The sequence below is a fragment of the Gopherus evgoodei genome, chromosome 1 (assembly GCF_007399415.2).
Source record: "Gopherus evgoodei ecotype Sinaloan lineage chromosome 1, rGopEvg1_v1.p, whole genome shotgun sequence".
In the NCBI taxonomy this organism is placed as follows: Eukaryota; Metazoa; Chordata; order Testudines; family Testudinidae; genus Gopherus; species Gopherus evgoodei.
In genome coordinates, this window is record NC_044322.1 from 198,043,061 (window position 1) to 198,063,534 (window position 20,474).

At 40.3% G+C, this 20,474-nt stretch overlaps 1 protein-coding gene across 1 annotated transcript; it reads right to left on the minus strand.

Moving 5' to 3' along the window:
• Positions 1-1,769: 1,769 nt before the first annotated feature.
• LOC115646546 (tyrosine-protein phosphatase non-receptor type substrate 1-like) lies at positions 1,770-19,335 on the minus strand. Its single transcript, XM_030552504.1, has 6 exons — positions 19,184-19,335; positions 8,168-8,252; positions 6,617-6,979; positions 5,747-6,058; positions 4,575-4,667; positions 1,770-3,066 (listed from the first exon to the last, which is right to left on the minus strand). The coding sequence occupies exons 2-6, from the start codon at positions 8,250-8,252 to the stop codon at positions 2,936-2,938; spliced, it is 984 nt and encodes a 327-aa protein (XP_030408364.1). The 5' UTR covers positions 19,184-19,335; the 3' UTR covers positions 1,770-2,935.
• Between the last annotated feature and the right edge of the window lie 1,139 nt (positions 19,336-20,474).

Genomic DNA, 20,474 nt, shown 5'->3' on the forward strand with positions numbered 1-20,474 from the left:
CTTTATATATTTAGGAAGTATTGGCAGGTTTACAAATCCTTGCCATGTAAATATCAGAAACAAAATGACAGTCATTACAACAGTGAGTTTTTGTTTAGACACATTATGCAGGTATATTGTAATCAGATCTCTCTGTTTCACAGAGTAACAAAGTGAGCACCATTACAATGTCAATGACATGTCATTTCTAGTGATTTTATTAAATTGAGTGAAATCTCTGATTACCCATATTTAACAGTCCAGGTATGTCTATCATATGTTAATATTAAAAAAAAAATTGGACAGATGTGCTGATTTTTTGTTTTAAACAGATGAATGTATTTTCTCTGAATATTAAATAAATGGTAACCAAATATCTAAGTATCTATTTGTCATCTGTGTATTTTGCTGAGTACATATTTGTTGCATTAACTTTTCTATAACAACCATCTCCAATATATTTTAGAACCATTCCTCTATGGTTGGGCTATTTTTTTCTTTTTCCTATGAAAAACTGTCATTAGCTGAGCAACTGCTAACAGCTGAGAGATTAATTCTTCTCTTCCTTTTGTGTAACATTTCTGCCAAGAAGCCCCAGGAAGATTATCAAAGGGTCATTTGGTAATAAATATCCAACAAGTTATATTTGGTTATGAACTGCATCCCAGTATTCTCTAATGACTTGACCCGTCCACCACACATGCATAAAATCTCCTATTTCTCCACCATTTCCTCCCCCCACCCCCATTCAATCTTTTTTTTAAGCTGGCTGGTGTGAGCTACCTTTGAAACAGAATCTTAAAGACATTTTCTTTTTTTTATGCTATAGACTGAGGTTGCTGGTTCTGCTTTCCAGATCAAACCCATTCCTCTGGGGGTAATTTATCCACCCTGGTCCTTTTCCCAGTGTCTCATATATGGGCATCCTTTTGTCAAGGAATTGTCTGCAAAAATTGATATAGATTAGCGTGTTTGTTTGTTTCCTAATTGACCAAACCCTATTACTTCCATTGAAGTGAGCTTTCTGTTTCGAGAAAGCTGAGAAACGTAATGCTGAACTGAAAGCACTGGTACCATAGGGTAGTGGGCCAGTTAGAATTAGTTTTGATCTCTAAGTAAGTTAGAAATGTTTCTTTACTGAATATCTGGCCAACTGAATGTATTCTGTGCCTCTTGATTGCAAAGAAAGAGAAACTTGTGTTATTTCTCTGGGACCTGATTCTGATTCTGATCTTAGTTACCCTGGTGGTAAATCAACTGGCATTAATGGAACTAAACACATAGACAAGAACTATGCTTGATGCAGGGCTGAGAGCTAGCTTTAATGTTGTTTTCAAATGAAAACTTGAGATTTTTGAAGTTGCCTGAGGGACATGGATACCCAAATCCCATTAAAAGTAACAGGAGTGGATGTCAAGTCAGCTGTTAAAATCCCATCCATTATGATTTAAAAGAAAGCTCTCAAAATTTGACCCAGCTATATTATTAATTCAGAACCTTATGAGCAGCTAGCAATTTGCCTACAAAGCCCCCTCACTTCTGATTAGCTCTTTTCACCCTCTTTCCATTTTTTTTCTTTCTCATACCTGAATAAATACTTCAGCGGCAGTGGTCATTAGAAAACCTAATAAAAGCAAAATTGAAATAATTGGGTCTGACACAAATGTATATCTAGACTCCCTATCCATCCTTCTAGCTATCTTTCATTGTTAAATATCTTTAATGATTTTTAAACAATTATACAATTGGCACATGAGAACAAATTATGGACAAGCGAGCACATACTTAACAGAAAGCCCTGACCTACAACACCATTTTCTTCCCAATAGCACCTCCATTTTGATCTCAAGTCTAGAAATTTCAGATATTGTCATTTCAATGCATTAATATACTCCAGTGTCCTGGGTATAAACACCCGGAACTGAGGATTAGTAAGAATATAGTAAAAAAATATAGCTATTCTTATTGCTGCATGGTGATAGTTGTTGACTTTCATAGAAAAAACTTAGATAATCAGTGTCTTTCATGAAGTGCCTATGGCTGAGGAAGCAAAGAGTAATACACTCAAATACGGTGAGAGGAAGGATTTGTGTAACATTTGTGAAGAAAATAAGTGCAGGGTTATTTCACTCAGTGATAAAACATTGCATTTATTTAGCTCTTTTCATCCAAAAAGCTTCCCAAGTACCTCACAAAGTGGTTTGCAAACTATATACTGCATGCAGGATCACTTTTCCAGCTACTGAAATGCAGCCACCTCTGTGGTGGAATATGGCAGATGTGTGACAGCACACATCGTGCTGTATCTGAATTAAACTAGACGGGGAATTTTCGACAGACTGCTGTTACACAGGAATATAGTCAGAACACTCATTATCTTCCATATGATATATTTGGTATTTAATGATCATAAGTGGTTGGTACCTAAGTTTAACATGACATCTGAAAAGCAGAACCTTGAACAAAAACATCCCTCTACTGTTCTAATGGAATATTGGTTCAATACTGACTCAAAAGGAAGAGTAGCAAGTCCTGCTGGATGCATACAATCACCTAGCCTCATGGTCATGCCCATAATGCTCCACCTCCAGATAAGTGCATTATCTCCCCAAGGCACAGAGTAACCTGGCACTCAGATTGGGCGCCTGTTAAAAAATCCCCTGCGTGTTTCAATTCCCTTTATGTGTCAGATTACACGCCTGTTGTCTTGTTTCATAATACTGTCTTATCTCTGAGAATTCCAATGAGTGTCCAGCAAACTGCTCCGCCCCTGCTTTTACTTCACTTGTTTAACAGCTCTAGGTTTCAGTGTCACCAGGAGCAAGTCATTATTTGTTTCTCTAGACACTCCTGTCTGTAATCATCCGATAGGCACATCCAGCACTGAAGACTGCAATGGGATGCAACATTTTCTTCTTCTCTATTTCAGGGCCCACATACTACACTTGACAGCAGCTCATAAAGCAGATCCTGGATAACGAGTAAGCAATGAATAGGTTGTATCACTCTGGCTTTCTTGTGGAGGATGCGTCTCAGCTGTCTCTGGCAATCCCCTTTCTGCAGAGCTCTGTGATGTGGACTTGAATCCTAAACCAGGAAGATAATACTGGGCTTAGCTCCAAAAGGGACAGCACATTTTATACACATAAAACACAGATCAATAATCAGTACAACATTCCAAAACTAAGTGTCACTGTTACTTTAACAAATTATATTCTAATTTATACAGAACAGTGATACATTTGTGTTAATGTTGGTTATATTCGCCCACAAGAGGGAGTATATTTCATAGAACACAATGCATACAGTAGCTTTTTGCACAGAGGGATAATACACATCCTCTTACTGGGGTAGGAGCAAAGTTTTAGTTTTATAAGGTTGTATAATTTCATCACTCACTAATGTTAATGCGAAGCAAAACCTTAACTCTATGATTAATTAGGTGGAACTAAAGTTCGTATTTCACCCCCAGCAGAAGATGTCTTTTTGTGTCAAGCACTTTTGTGGGGAGTGTTTTATTCAGCGTCTATTGGTATTCCACCCACTGTGCATGTGTATGTCTTTATAATGCGTAAGTGACACCCAGCTGGGAAAACTATTGCACTAACACATGATATGTGCTGCGATTGTATAGCATTGTGTGTACATTGTCAATTTTTTCTTTTAAAATCAACACTCAAATTTAGCGATGATGAAATGTGCAAGGCTGGCAGCCCCAGGCATGGAGTCCCTTGTTCAGCCAGACAACACGGACGCAGCAGTGCAGACTTCCCTACACTACTCTGTCAATGAACCTCCATGCTGAAGGGAAAGGGTAACTGAGTCTCCATGCTTACTCAGATCTTGGCCCCTCCACTCAGGCTGCCAACAAAAGATATCAATTAGACCAACTGTAGGGAAGATTTTCATTATCTGAACACTTACCCACTGGGACCAGCAACTCATTTCACACAGGTCAGTTGGAAAAAAACTCTGGCTCACTTTGGGCCAAGGATGACTGGAGGCTGGTGACCTAGAGGTGAAAGGTTCTCTATATCCCATTATCCACCTCATTCCCTGTATATTATATATGTTTCTTTAAATTTTGGTATTACTATCATTAGTTTCATAATCATCAAGCTTTTTCCAGTTTAAAGCTCTACAGCAGCCTGTTGGCTTTGGAAGCTTGTAGGGGACATTTGCAGAAATGGTATTTCCAGTATTTAGCAGGCAGCCGGCTGCTGAAGTGAAAAAATGATAATTCAGTCCATCAGAGTAGGAGAGCACCAGGGGGTTACCTGAGTACCAGTAACCTTCACTCTAACAAAAAATGATATTATCTTTATTTATTTTTTACTTTCTTTCTATTTCAGCTCTTCAGTTCAAAATACACAGACATCTATCACTTGAGTTAGGCAAGACTTTACATCAGTATTAAGGCTTACATCAACTTGGTAGGCCTCAAGTCATTAGAAGGCAACATAACCACAAATACTAAAGTTGTTTTGATTCCCTCAAACAGAAGGCAACGGTGCCACTAGACAGTGTTATAACTAATCAGTATATATAACATTAACTATAAATAAAAAAGACTAAAGAAACAGCTGAATACTCACTTAATTTCACAGACTTTGCCACAGTTATTGCTACCAATATTGCTAAGAGACCAAACACTATGACAAGGATCCACAGGTTGTAACCTAAAGATGCTTTAGAAAACAAAACACAGGTAAATTACACAATAGGAAGTCCAGCAGCTATTCAAGAGTGCACATCAACGTTTCACCTCAGGGAACAAACATTACTTTTTGGAAGAAAATTACAAGGGGAATTTAGGAAGGCAAGATGTATTTGCTAGAGTTGGTAGGGAATAGAAATTTCTGTCCTGTGAGAAATTCTGATAGTTTGGTGTTTGTTTTCATCCTGAATTGGGATGAAAATCAAAATATCAGAAATTCTAAAGGAACAAAAGTTCAGAAAAAAATTGATTCCATGATGTTGAAACAAATTTTTTTTGAAATTTTGGATCAAAATAAAAATATCTTGTTTTGAAAATTGAAAATATTGACATTGCAAAATGTCAATTTAAAACATTTGATTTTGAATTTTCCCCTTCAAAAAATTGGAAAATTTTACTGAAATTGACATTTTCCTGCAAACATATTTTCATTAGGACAAAATCTCATATTTGATCAAGAAAACTTTTTAGCTAAAATTTTTTCCATCAGATTTAGTAATTACCCCATCAAGTGTTATCATTCCTACTCTTTACAAAAAGCGGAATCGCTAATGATAAACACAGAGGGCCTTAATTTCACAAGGGCTTACTGGAGAAAGCACTGGAGTGGGATTCAGGAGACCCAGTTTCTATTCATTTACAAATAATAGCAATTTAAACAACTAAAAGATGTTGCCATTTAGAGGCAGAGTTTTGTCCTAAAACTTGAATTGTGTTTGGCTGTGAATCCGACGGATTGTCAATGGAATTTTGGCTCCTAAGTGCCTACATCACTTTTGAAATTGAGAGTTAGGATCCTAAATCAGTTATTTGTTGCAAGGCAGAGCACCATAAAGTGGAAGTATCTTTAAATACGTGGGTCTTGGAGCTATTACTCCATCTCTGTGAGCTCTCCCAACTTCAGCACACTCAGAGCAAACGATGAAAATGAAGGGCTTATTTCACTGTGTACAAATGAATGCTAATACCTGTTTCCTAACACAAACACAGATGAACATCTTGAATGGCCAGTACTACTAAACAACTTGAAAATGCACAGTACCCATTTACCTTGCTCAGACTGGGTCAGGGTGACGTTTTTCACAACAGGCATTTTCAGTGTAGAGTGATTCACTTGGCAGGAAAACTGAGTAAATTCATTCCAGTCATGTTTGGAAACAACAAGGTTACTTATATAGGAATAAGACCCATTGCTATTGTGGAACAGAGAGTCATTCCTTGTTGAGTTAGTGAGCAACTGACTGCCCTTACTCCAGGAGAGCTGGATGTCCCCAGGATAGAAGTCCCAAGCACTGCAAGTTAATGCGGTCTCCTTGTCAATGGGTGAAAAAGGGGCCAAAGAAACCTCAACCACTGGAAGAGCTGAAAAAGAGAGAAGAAAGCTAGTCACTGCTCGCTGTAACTCTTTACCTGCACAATGCCCCATAGGTGAAATTGGGACATTGCAGGATAGCCCAGGGCTGGGTCACATAAATCAGGAGGTCCCCGTGAAACCATTTAGCTGGGGTTCCAGTGGCATGGCTCAAGGGTCAGAGCGCTGCCACCTCTTCCTCCTCAACAGCCCTGAGCTGCTCTGCCCATACCAGCGAGAGCGGCTCAGTCCCGGGTGGGAGTGGGGGAAATAGGTTACGTGCACAGAACTGGTGTCTTGTTTATGGGGAGCACCAGGGAATGAGGTGTTACCTGTTAAAACAGAAGCTGAGGGAGACTTTAATGCACCCCCACAAAGACTATGATAAATGGGAAACCATCTCAGTAACCATACTGGCTCAGATTGTCACTACAGAGTTAAGTCATCACAAAGTAGCCCACACTCTACAGCAGTGAATGTCACACAAGCTTTTCAACCTGTCCTTCCACCCGCATATCAGAGCACTGCAGCATTTAGGATATTTGGAACACAGGGAACTCCTGGCTCACCTGACACTGTGAGGGAAATGTTAGACTGGCTTTGCGTTCTCACAGGAGGGGGAAGTGTCTTGTCCAAGGTGCAGCTGTAAACGCCAGAATCTTTGACAGAGACGCTCTCCATAACAACATAAAACCCTTTTGTCAGCTTATTGTATTCTAGGTTTATACGCTCTGTGCAATTTCTGCTCCAAATGGTGAAATTTCCAAGCTGTGTATAACACAGCTCAGCAGAGCTGCCATTTCTTCTCAGAGTTATAGCGAACCCTTCCGTTTCTTCGATGTTCTGCGCACAGACTGCTTTCACCGTTTCACCCTGTAACGCTGAGACCATCTTTGAACTCAGTGCAATGGATGTGGTTTGGATCATTGGCCCTAAATGGGAAAGGAAAATGGAACAGATGAGTTACATGTATATTAAAGAATAAGACAGCTCCTTCACATTCTGTAAATAGAGATGAGTGGGGAGGGAGGTTAGGCCACAAGCGGGCTCCATTACAGGAATGGAGGTCTTCATTTGGGATTATGCCTGAGGATCTGGGGAAAATGTTAACCATTTGTTATATTACTAGTGTTAATAAATAGTTTTGCATCTTAAATTGGATTTATTAGAATCATTTTTGGCAAGTCCACCTCACCTTTATGAGGCAAATGATTGTTCTTTTATAAGCGTATAGAAGCCCCTTACATGCCTGGGCTCAAATCTGCTCTTGAATACTGTAAGTGGCTGTGGATTATTTCTATCTCACTATCTATTGTAAGATTAGGTAGCAGAGATTTGAGGTTAGGGACATACCTTTCAGCTGTCCCTTAGTTTTGCTTTAGGTACACAAAAACCGAATTCTGATCTCAGTTCTTTTGGAATTAATCCAAAGTAACTCCACTGGCTTTAGAGGAGTTACTCTGTATTTACAGTCAGGTAACTATCAGCAGAACTAGGCCCAAATTTCATACTCTAAATTTTGATTTTATTGCTGTAAATTATGAAAAGCGAGAGTACCTGAAACAGAAGCTATATTAAATAAATTATTCTTCCTTCAGTTGGAACTTGCTGCATTTATAATTTTTTTCAAGCCTCTTATTTTGAGTTTTGATCCTTTATTTGGGCTTTGGTAGATGGAGTGGAAAAAGGGTGAAGGAAAATCAGAACAGTTTGGTTTCAGCATGAATCAGTGAAGAAACTGAGTAACAGCAGCTTTCCATGATTCATCTCTTTGGAGAAGCAGCATCAACCATAAGCGCAGTGACATTTCTGAAGGGTTCACATCATGACCAATTCCACACAGGAAACAAATGGAATCCTTTAAAATAAGCCAGTTGGAAAGAGGCAGGAGCGTTTTCAAAATATTGGGGTGACAACGTAGTTCTGTCTAGATGGCCGATTTCATTCTCAATCAAACTCCCCTGAAGTGGGGATAAATCCAGGGATCTATTTGGCCCTTCATGTTTATAATAAATATAGGAGAAGATATGCCCCTACCTCACCCCAAATACCATCCGGGGAGAACACACACAGCTCTGGGAACAAGAATATTGAACAGAACTACAAATCGATATTCCTACCTGAGTGACAAAGAAGAAAGATGAATATTAAAAGCACCAGTAATTTAGTCTCTCTTCTGGGCAGCTGAAGTTCCCTGGGCAGCATCTGCAAAACACTGTTGAGTTAACCAGTGCCTGCCTGCAAGGTGCTAGTCTTTATCATCATCAAGAGCATCTCTTTGGATCATAGACATGTTAGGATTTCAGAGGCCACAGTGCACTTAGTACTGAAAGTTCCAAGGAAATGTCAAAGTTAAGTCAGTGCTCCTGTAATATAAAGAATAACAAGTGTAGAGGATTTTAGTGGAGCTGAGCAATTTGCCTGCTGATCCTTTGCACAGCCCAGCCCAGTCCAGCCAGCGGTAGGCCATCATTATTAGGAACCTAGAAAGGAATGATTAACATAGAAATGAATTTTAGGGCAACTGGTCAAACACCAATCTCCACCTACTAATATTTAGGTGTTGATGTGGCAAGAGGTGCTGTCATCATGCATCACTGAAGCACACAAGGACCTAGGATGATACTCCCCACAGAAAGAGTTAAAAATGCCACGTGGCAACTGAATCGAGGCAGATGTTAAGGGGACTGTTTGTATCTCTGATAGGCAAGTACACCTCTTCTGGGGTCCCGTTAGGTTGCAGAGCAGCTACACAAAAGCCAGGCAACTCGTCAAGGCCATGTGATCCTTGGTGAGGAGAGCTGGATTAGGGAGCTTCCTAGACAGAAGGCTCGGCACTTAAGGGAGAGACAGAACAGCGTGTTTAAGTACTGAGATTCTGGGGAGTCACAGAGATAGGAGCCCATGACAGCTGCTTTGCATTACCAAGGCAGTCAATGTCAGATGGGTTGGATGAAATGGGACTTGTGTATACTTTATACAAAAAGAAATTACACGAAGAAAATACCTGACTCTGCATCATCGATTTCTGCTCTGACATACGAAGCCCTGAAATTTGCTGCCACTTAGCAAAGGAGCAGGAATAGGATAGGCAGCCTCTGAACAACCTAGTGTATAGGAATTGAGTAATAGCCCTTTATGTAATTCATGAGCACTCTAGTGGCCCTCTCTGTCCTCTATGCTTCAGAAGCCACCAGAGCACTGCCAGAGCAACAGTGTGTGTATGTAGTTAGGCCAGGCCTGTTGTATATGTTTAATAAACATGGTTAATTGGACCCCACCAAGCCCACGTAGTGTCTTCATATTATATTTGTTGTGTATAGAGCAAAAGAAAAATTTATTCAATCTCTTTTTCATTTGGTCCATATGACATTGGGTTTACAGGGCATATTTTATCCTCCTCAATTCCATGTCTTTTTCCTCTTCTCCCTTGGGGTGCCCCCCGTAAGATGGTAGCCCTAGATTACACCTGGGTATTTTGGACAGGCTTGGGTGAGCTTTGTGGGTCTCTCCTTATTTTGCTCTTCATTTATATTTACCCTTATGTGAAAATCTTATATTGGGGGATTTGGCATTTGTCTCTGGGAGAAGCTTTCACTGAGTTTTGAGTATGTTTTTTTTTAGTTCCTCCAGCCTGGTACTTTAGGCCAAGAATTTAAAAAAGCCTAAATGGACGCTGCTGGTGTCAAAGCAATCAGTGCACACTCAGCAGTTTTGGAAATCCAGGCACCTAGTCATAGAAGCCTAACCATAGGCATCCATTTTGAAAAGGATGGTTCAGTAATAATTCTTCTTAGGTGAGTGTCAGGTTGCATGGAAGAAATTAGGGAGCTATTTAAGCTTCTTCACACAGCTGCACATAGCTCAAAAGAAAGTGTCTCGGTTATCCACCCCAAAAATCTCAGTTTTACTTCCTCTCCCTTCACAAGGAGGAAAATAATGTAATTGTTCCTGTCAATCACTAGCTACAGTCAAAATTAAATTAAAAAAAGTCTTGGCCACTTTAAAACACCGATCATAGCCCCCAGTACAGGAGGAGGATTTCATTCAAGACAGGAGGCGGAAAGAGAATTTTGTTGGTGGGTGTAACTGGTTTGATTTTTCTCACATACATAATGTTGGACACCCTCAAAAATCCACCAGACTAAAGATGTCCCAAGCCCAAGCATGCTCACCAAACCACATATGCAGAATTTGTATCTTGTGGAGAGTCTATAAAACAAAAGCAGAAATATGATATCCTTTTTCCAAGCCACAAAGAGACTGAAAAGAGAAGTTTGATTCTGTTCTCACACCAGTGTAAAGCACAAATAACTTCACTGCCATAAAGAAAACAGAGTTTTTAGTAAAAATTAAAACAGGATTTATGCCAGAATCCAGCCTTCTTGTTGACCCACAAAGGGGCAAGAAAGTTACGGGTGCTTGCTGCTACTAGTGTGACTGTACCTTACTAGGCATAAAAATACTTTGCTTCCTGGTACTTTAAGAATATCTTTGGTGTTGCTTTTAAACTATTTGGCAAAAAGGCCACGTGTGGTTGAAATATTTGGGTATGTCTATACTGCAAAATTGTCGCCAAAACTTTTGTCTTTCACGGGTACTTTACAAAGCCCCCGCAGTGAAAGACAAACGTTTTGCTGATGCAAATAGCAGTGTGAATATGGCTGCCAACAAAGCTAATGCCGCTTGTGGGGCTGGAAGTATTTTGTTGGCAAAAGTGCCGACAAAGTACCGACAGAGAGTGTTTACACACGCTGACTTTTAGCGACAAGGCTGCATCCACACAGCCTCGTCACTAAAAGCTGCCTGGTGTAGACAAGCCCAAAGGGCTTTGTTCTTTGACCAGTGCTCCCACAATATAACGGAAGTTGTGTTATTCACAGCCAGTATCTTTCTGTTACTTCAGCTGAAGGGTTTGTTTAAGCACACTGCACTCAGGGCTGACTTCCTTTTATTTTAATTTTAATTTTATTTTACTTTTTTTTTGCAGTGAAACTTGTCCAAGAGGACATACTTATTGGACAACTGCCTGTCTTAAGAAACTGGCCTGAAGTAGCCTTAAAATAGAGTGGGCCTAAGGACGAATCCCTTTTCCAATACTAGGAACGTACCTGGAACACTGAGTAGGATTCTGAAAGGAGGCCCTTAATGTTAAGCCACAGATTGTCCATGTTCATTGAAAACACATTTTACTGTGACTTGGTCTAAGCCAGAGGTGGGCAAACTATGCCCCACAGGTGCTCCAGCTGGGGCACTGGGTCAGAGGCCAAAACATGTGGCGGAAGCAGCTACATGGCCCCACTCCGGTGTTAGCAGGGTCAGGGGCCGCTCCACACATGGAAGGGACATGCCACTGCTTTCGGGAGCTGCTCGAGGTAAGTGCCACTCAGAGCCTGGAGCCCTGAGCCTCTCCCCATGCCCCAATCCCCTTTCCTAGTCCTGATCCCTCTCCCACCCTCTGAACCCCTGGAGCACTTTCCTGCACCCCAAACCTCTCATCCCCAGCCCTACCCCAGAGCCTGCTCCCCTTCCTGAACCCCAACCCCTTGCCCCAGCCTGATCCCCTTCCCACCCTCCAAACCCCTTGGTCCCAGCCCAGAGAACCCTCCTACACCCCGGAGCCCTTATCCCCTCCCTTGCCCCAACCCCAATTTTGTGAGCATTCATGGCCCACCATGAATTTCTATTCCCCTATGTGGCTCTCAGGCCAAAAAGTTTGTCCACCCCTGGTCTAAGGAGTATTTCTCAATGACCGGTCTGTTGACTGGCATCGCCCCCTGAGATCTCCCTGACACAGTTTAGGAAGGCAGCAATCCAGTGTCTGCTATCTAAAAGGCTGAGAAACTCTGGTCTAGGGTAGCCTTAAACTTATTTATCTTCATGCAAATGAAAATTTCTAAAATGAAAAGATTGGTCTGGTTAGTCATATACAATCAATCACAATCAGCAATGAAGAAACCAGTAATTGGGGACGGGTATGTGTGAAAACACATAAAACATGGACAGCACAGCCAATGGGCAATTCTTCTTTTCAGCTTTGTTTTTCAGTAGAAAATTTTGAACAAAATTCAAAATGTGTGTGAAAAATTCAATAATTTAAAGATTTTTTCAATAAAAAAATTCTCATTCAGCCATTTATATATAAGATTACATATAGAGGGCTCTTTATGATGATACTTTGGGTGGAATCCACAAAAGTATTTAGGCATCAGCCACCTAAACACCTTTGTGAATCCCACTCATTTTCTCTATCTGAATCCACATCTAGAGAGCTGAAGAAGTTTGTGGTAAAAAATGACAAATAGTTAAGTTTTACTGAAAGTCCCAGCTCCTGAGGGCAAGGGGCCCTCTGTTTTCATTTAAATTTTGTTTTAAAAGAAGTCAATTCCTTGCCCTTGTGATTGTGAAGAAAGCTTTGGAAATGTGACCCAAGTACGACTTAAAAAACAAGAAAACAAATAACATACGGTGAGTGAGAAATGCTTCTGAAAAGTGGCTTGTACAATACTAGTAACCATGTTTATTACAGCAGTGCCTAAGGGCCAGCCAAGAGTGGGGCCTGTTGTGCTAGGCACTGCACAAACAGAGCAGTAGATGGTCCCTGCCCTGAACAGTTTACACCCTAAATGGACAGGAAAAGCACTGGTGGGGGAAAGGGTTATAACAACACAAGCGGAGTGAATGATATGATGGCATATATTATGTGCATGGCCCTACATTAGGATTTTTAGTTGTGCTTGACAATAGATGTCAGACACAGCTTCCCTCAGTTCCCCTGCTAGTGGGGGGCAGCTGTCCTAATGGTTTGGACAAGCTCAACTGAACTGACCGCTTGTTTTAACTAAGGCCCTGGTGTTGCAGTGAGCTTGCTGAGGTGATCTCCTGCACACCCATGGAGCCCAGATGAAATGTGTCAGCTTCTGTGCAGTCAGGGGCCTTCCTGTGTGAAACTGATTGCAAGATCTGGCCTGCGTGTGACCCATTCTGCATTATTTTTTTTTAAATGATCTTTATGAAGGTAAGTAGAAGTTCGTATGTTTGGGTAGCAAATATTTCCAAAAGGTGCTCAACAAATGGATATAATACGTTAAAATGACATGAGATGATAGATTTTGTTAATAGTACTAATAAGGAGCAGAGTGTGCATGCTTCTGCATATTGCAGATATTGTTCATCTCTCTGATTGAAAGGAGTCATGTATGTAAATGATAGGTGCAAGTTTTATTAGAATACGTGTAAGTTTTTCCGTGGACAACATAATTAATGATCTATGAGATGACAGGGTAACTGGAATGCTGTTAGAAAGCTTCCACTGAGAGGCTGTGGAGCTGTGTACACACAAACTTGCACCGGTTCAGTTAGACAGCACACACTCCAGTTTGGTTTGGTTTGGTTTCAGAATGGCTTATTATAATGGAGCAGCAACTCTGCTACAGTTAAGGTTGAGACTCACTTTCTGACATACCACCTTTTTATTTCAGTTTAGCTTAAACCTGTTTCTAACTGACATAATCAAAACAAAGTAAAGATTGGTTTAACCAAAATACGTGTGTCTGCACAGCCTATTGTACCAGTTTAACTAAACCAGTTTGAAATCACTTCTTAAGTTAAGCTGATGCAACTCTTTGTGTAGACAATCCCTCGAACCACTTTGGTTGGCTGGTCTAATAGAGAATAAAAAGATACTAACGTTCAATAAAGGGGGTAACTACATTGATAAGTGATGATATATATTCATCACTTATCAATGTAGTTACTCCCTTTATAGATATATATATAAAATAATTGACCAAACCAAAAGCTTTTCAGGTCTCATATTATAAAATACATCCAGAAGGCTTTCATTTGCATATTTTATTTAATTATATAGTATCAGATTATGTTACCCTGAGTGTCCTCTAAGAGGAAACAGATACATGAGTAATTTGACCCACATAAAAATAGTCCCTTTGACTTTAACAGGACTCTTCATCAGAGTAATGTCACTCACCTCCATTAAGTGCTTGCAGGGTTGGTCCCTAAATTTGATGCATCCATCTTATGCTTGCCAAATTTGGCATGCCCAGCTGACACTATGGCAGCAAGGCCACGATGCCCAATTGAAGCCTCTAGATGCTAGCATAAGACAAATAAACAACAATGACAAACTGAAGTCAATCCTGCTTGTGCATGTGTGTTCCAGGTCGCCATCTGCACCATTCCACAGAGGAGATGAGTTTTTATAGCCCCAGTGATAGAACCTTGGCTCTTTAGCTCAAGCTGTAGCAACTCATGCTTTGAGCTCTGGAGGTCTCCAGCATGCGGCCAAGCTGGCATCTGTCATGGAGGGGGACATTTGAATCTGAACATGGTGATTAAGGGTGGTGGTGGGAGGACAAGAAATCTATCAAAGTAAACTATAATTTAGTCACAGGAAGAAAATATCTTCTGCGCTTCTTTCCACATAAATGGAAATGGCTTAATTTTCTGTTGGGGAAAAGAGACACTGCAAAAGAAAAATGTTTCCCAAAGTTAATGGGTGAAATCCTGGTGTTATTAAAGTTAATGGCAAAATTCCAAGTTGACTCTAATAGGGTCAAGATTTCACACAACAAACCTATCCCTCGTCCTTTGACTAAAGCTTCTTCACCATGGATTCAAGTCTAGCCAACAACCTTGGAAAAGATTTAGTACAGACCGGGCCTTAACTCCACTGGATCACACTAACAACACTGTGTAACATTGATAAAGCTAAGTTCTGTTAAAGTATTATTCAGCACTAGTCGATCAATGAAATACACTGGGACAGATTCTCTCCACTGGACTATGTCCTCTGATGGTGCAAAAGGGATGAAAACTTGACATATCTTCCCCAGTGATGATTCCTTCCTTTTGGAGAGTCCTCAGCTGGTGTAGAGACCACCTAATCAGCTCCTATACCAATTCCCATAGCCAGTCTCTAGGAGAACCTGTCTGAAGCACACACGACACCAACAATTCCCAGGTGGCAGATAGTCTCTGGAGAACTGTTATCAGGTGGCGTAGTTTAGAGCAATTTGAAGTTTTCTAAGCTCTGCTGGGAGTGGCACAGAAACCTCAAAAGAATCAGAGAGCTGTCACCAGCTTCCTAAGAGTTCTCTACTCTCTGCTGCATGGAGCAGTGCTTGGTGCAGCATCAAATTTAGGGTGCGTACATATGTGTGTGTGTGTGTGTGTGTGTGTGTGTGTGTGTGTGTGTGTGTGTGTAATCTCACGCTAGTAGGCGGTCCTGTTATTTTTATATTACGCATGGATATAGCTTAAGCTTTAAATTTAAACAATGACATGTTAGGACAAGCTGTCAAAACTCATATTTCTGCATGTCAGTGAATGTAAAGTGACATACGCAGTGTTATGTAAGCACAGATAGTTTACTTACTTGGTATGAGGAAAAAGCCTTTATTAAACATCTTCATCAACACATTTTACCTATGTAAAACAAACCTTAAAACTATGAAGACAACATGTTTTTTCCTCCTTTAATATTAGCAGATACTAGACTTATATAGAACACACACAGAAAAAATGACTAGACTAGACTTTTTCTTCCGACTTCTGACTAGACTTTTTTTCCCCTGGTACACTTCTGCGGCTCCAAGTGCTTCACAAAAAAATTCAATACTTCACACAATACTTAAAGACTTCTCACGCACATAACTGTCATATAGGCAACAATAAAGCTAGTCCTCTCAGGAACAAAAATAGCAACCACCATAATCCATCAATGCTGTAACTCTTCAGCTCCCCCACTTTCCTTACAGTATGGCAGAAAAGCACCAGGTTTGCAATGGGGCCAAAAGGTTAACAAATGTTATTGCTTCTGTTTTTGATGTTGATTTATTTTCTCAGTCAAAATGGAAGTGTTCACATCCATAATTCAGCTGCAGAAGCATATAGTTCTCGATTTAGTGGAAGAAGTTAAGCAATTATAAAAGTAAAATGCTTAAAAATAGGACGTCATCCTAAATTTGATGTTCCTCTTTTCATTCCTAGCTGAAGCTTTCCTGATTCCAAAACACACAACACCGTTTCTCCAATAGGGTGGAAAATGCATTTCTTTTTAAAAGACAGACAGGATGGCTTTTGCCTTGAAATATGACGAGCAGATTTGAGTTCTCTGACCACCTTATATGTTCCAACTTCAGTACAGTTTAATTTAGCACCCTATGTTTCAATTTCCTAATACGTACACTATACGTTATCCTGGTAACAACTTTTGAGACCTTCTCAGCCACTTATATCAACATAGCCCTTAAAACAAATCTTTACACAACTTGAGTTCATTTTGGATTGTTACTTTGCAGTATTATGTGCTAAACTACTGCTTTTAATCAAGTGATTGTAAATCAAACACCCAAACTCTTCAACAAGATCCCAGTTTTGACAATTAGTGACATATATACTTTGGAATGCAGTTGGTTGTATAACTAATTTAGCAAATACTTAGTTAATGGCAAGGAGGACATTTTGTATCTATGTTGTAAAACACTAGACTTGATTACATTGCTTGATCACTTCTGGGCCCAAGATGAGTGCCCAAGTTGCCTATGTGCCAAGTTTTTGAGAAAGTAAAATGGGGGGGAAGACTATTTTATGTGCAACAGCGTATTGTAACTTAATGAATGTCTTATTGTCCAAGAGACTCTAGGTAGTAACTTAAGAGTGACCTGCCAGAGAGAACAAGAAGGAGGTTGTCTCTTTTCTTCTTCATGATGTCTAGAGGGTTTAAAACAAAACAAAACAAAAAAAAAACAAAACACAACAAGAAAAATATCAGGTGTCTCATCTGGTCTTCCTAAAATTTGCTAGAGGACTTTTTGTTGGTTTCAGATGAAGACTGAGTTCACTCTGCCCTTAACTGAAAGCAGGTAGGGTGCTGATTTTTTAAATGATTGAAACATACGTAAATAAGATGCAATTACTCAGAAATACAGATTGCTGAAGTTCACAGTTTAGGTGGGTGTCAAGTTGTTACTGTTTGGCTTATTAATTGTGCACACAACTCTCATCTATGCTAAAACATCCTATGACTGTTACTCCAACCTCAAGTCTGCACCCACCCCCAACCAAGCTCAGGGACTGACATTTACTCAGCTGTCCTTAGAATGCTCCAGGAAATCAGGGTGGGAAAGATCTGAATTTCTAATGTAAGAAAAACTGGTTGGGGTAGAGGAGGAAATTTCCACACAGTTTCTTTTTCTTTGCAAATCAATTTTAATACAGATTATCTCCCATTCCCTGAGAACTAGAATGGTCTGAGTGATGCATGTCTTGTGCTCCTATTGTGACTGTGGCAAACAGAGGTAAACCAACCAGATAAAAGTTAAGTAAAGAAAGATTCTAAGAAGATGACCCCTCCTGATTGTTGTGAAGGTATAAAGCTTAGAGACAAGGAGAGTGAGGTGATCTCTAGCTTGTCTTGCTCAACAACAGAAGGTTGTTGGGTCTATTATAGGAGTGGACGTGTGAGGTTCTGTGGCCTGCAATGCGCAGGAAGTCAGACTAGATGATCACAATGGTCCCGTCTGACCTTAAAGTCTGTGTGTCTGATAAAAGATATTACTTTGCCCACTTTGTCTCTCCAATACCCTGGGACCAACACGGCTACAACCACTCTGCATACACGGTACAAAGCTAACATTTTAAGATCTAGTATTGTTAAAATTGTTTTTGTGTGGCCCTGAATTGCGCCATTTATCATCTCACAATACCACAGCAAGTGGTAATGTGCATTAAGGTCCTGATCCTTTGAAGACTTCAGCACCCGCTTAACTTTGTGCACTGTGAGCAATGCAATTGAAGTCCATGAGACCACTCAGAGAGTTAGTAACAATGTGCAGGATCGAGTCTTACCTTGTGTAACTCTATGCACATTTTTACAGTCCTTTGGGAGCCTTTAGCAGGTTTTTTACAAAATGTATTTTACTATTAGTATCACACTTATGTGTGGGTAGTCCCCATTGTAAGAGATTCTATTACTTGCAAGAATGGGAATACCTGTTCAAACCAATACCACCACCTTACCTCCTGGTAAAGCAAAACTTCAAGGATACCCAAACTGCATATGGATTTAAAGCTTCAGAATTATCTGCCATCTCTTTTTCTTCTCTTGTTTTGCTCACTGAGTTTGACACAGACAACAGGAAATTTCTTTTTAAAAAATTCTTTCTCAAAAACCACACACCCGAAACTTGTGGGAATAAAAGGTTCAGCTTCTCAGCAGCTGTGTAGCAGTGCAGTTCCATGGAGGTCAATGGAGATCTGGCCCAAAGACATTATACAATTTTCTTCACACTGGTAACTAGGTGTATGTTTACACAGCAGTGAGAGGTGTGTAGACATTCCTGAGCCAGCTCACTTAAAATAGCAGTACAGCCACATGTGAAGGGCTAGTCACCCAAGCATACACCCCAGGTCTCATCTGCTGTATAGACATATCTTGGGTGTTTGTATTAAACTTTAACAGAAAGGCTATTCTTCTGCCCTTTCAGCAACCAAATAACTTTTTCAGTGGGTTATAATGGCCTGGCATAGACATGAAGAAAAATAGTCAGTGAATTTGAAAAGTGAACAGGTCACTGGCAGCCTGTCTCCAAACCTGTGACACCTAGATGAATATGCTGGATAGATGAATATTCCTAAGGAGAATGAAGAATTAACTCGTTCAGTTATGAACCACAGATGGAGTCCATCTATCTGCTCCTGCTGCCTGGTGTTTTCTCCGTTTCCCTTTTCTCTTTAACATTCACTCGTCTTTGTTCCATAATGAATTGTAACCAGAGCTGGGCAGAGTTGGCAGTTAACAAATGTGGATCAAAATGCTGCTGAAGTTAAACTTCAGGATTCAGATTTATAACTTAGCCTCTTAACAGTTCACAAACAAATTCTGATTCAGCATTAACATGATTGTCCAAGCACAAAGTCACTGCAAGAAAACGCCTCTCTACCACATTTCCACCATATTCATTCCCTGTTGTTCTCTATCGTGAATTTTCAGTCACTAGAGCTTTCTTGTCTAAATTGCACTGGCTTACTAATGTACATGACGCACCAGCCAAGTAAAGTACAGCTTGTTAAATCAATTACCTCGTTCGATGTATTAGTGACTGCAAACTTACCTTTCCTTGCAGCTGGGTGTAATTTTCAGCTCATCCGTGGTGTAATGACCTTTGCCTTTAGAACCTTTTGAGATCTACAATATAGCAGAACCTGAGATAGAGGAGCTGGAATTCCTGACATTGTCCTAAGAATCAGAGCAGTAGAGAGCAGAGCTCTGCAGAGGAGCCCTACGCTGCTAGTGCATGACAGTATTCAATAAGAATGAGCCCTTGCCTTGGTGCAAAGTCGAATCCTGAATATGTAACTTCCTGATTTAGACCTCTTGTTGCTTTCATCTTTACAGTACCAGCGTCTTCAAAAGCAGCTAAATCATAATAGAAACTCAATATTTTAGATATGATTGTACAAATGGTTTCATCCCAAAGATTTAATTTCAAGCCGCGTTGCTCATCTGTTCCATGCAACCCAGATCACAATATTACTCATATACCTCTGAAGAATTTTAAATGAGGACTTCAACCATCCAGGAGACTTTTGCATGTCACTTCTGAATTTGCGTGAATATTTATTCACTTTGCAAATCCTCCCTGTCCCTGAATGTGGATTTCACAGGGTAGATTTGGCCAAGAAGGAATTACAGTTCTGCACTTCAGAAATGTGTGCTGAATGTTCAACCCATATCTGAATCTCATGTTTGGCATCTATGTGTTTGTTTTGTAAGAGATCAAATTAAGTTTCATAAGTATTCTCCAGACAACTGAATGATGATTGTGTAAAGTACACACGGGGTGCACAGTATATACGATCTTTTTATTGAAGGAGGCAGGAATATATCCTTGCTGAACAACTGTGGGGTATGTAAGGAAAGTTTAAACGACAGATTCGAGTCTCACCATTCCTAGATCTATGCACAACAAGTGAAAGGACTGTAAGTTTAACACACAGAGGCGACTAAAAATGAATTGTGTGATGCCCGCCCACAGAATACTGCTGTAAAACATATACCACTGAGAAGCCTGGCCTGAGGAAAATGGCACTGTTTCCCTTTAAATGGGAAACTTCCCTCAAAAGAAGTTTTGCCTTTGGTTTCAGTGGGAGCAGATTCAGGCCCTGTCATCTAAAATAAATGAGAGCAGGATTTCATCTGTCACATCTAGCAACAACCTTTGTTGTAGTATAAGGGGGAAAACTCCAAATCCCGATAGCCCCCTAACTGCTACTGTTTGCTCTTGCACATGTAGCCAGCCATCCGGTTAGCAGTTCCACATACTAAGGGAGTCACTGAGTACCAAATGGCCTTTGCTGCAGTCAGCATCAGTATGGGTCAGGGGAACATGGCACAAAGTCAGG

Excerpts from the sequence above, each read along its gene's own strand:
- LOC115646546 (XM_030552504.1), bottom strand. The coding sequence starts at position 8,252 with ATGCTGCCCAGGGAACTTCAGCTGCCCAGAAGAGAGACTAAATTACTG. Across the intron at positions 6,980-8,167 it reads CTTTCTTCTTTGTCACTCAG|GGCCAATGATCCAAACCACA; the intron begins GTAGGAATATCG and ends TTTCCCATTTAG. Across the intron at positions 6,059-6,616 it reads CATTTCCCTCACAGTGTCAG|CTCTTCCAGTGGTTGAGGTT; the intron begins GTGAGCCAGGAG and ends TCTCTTTTTCAG.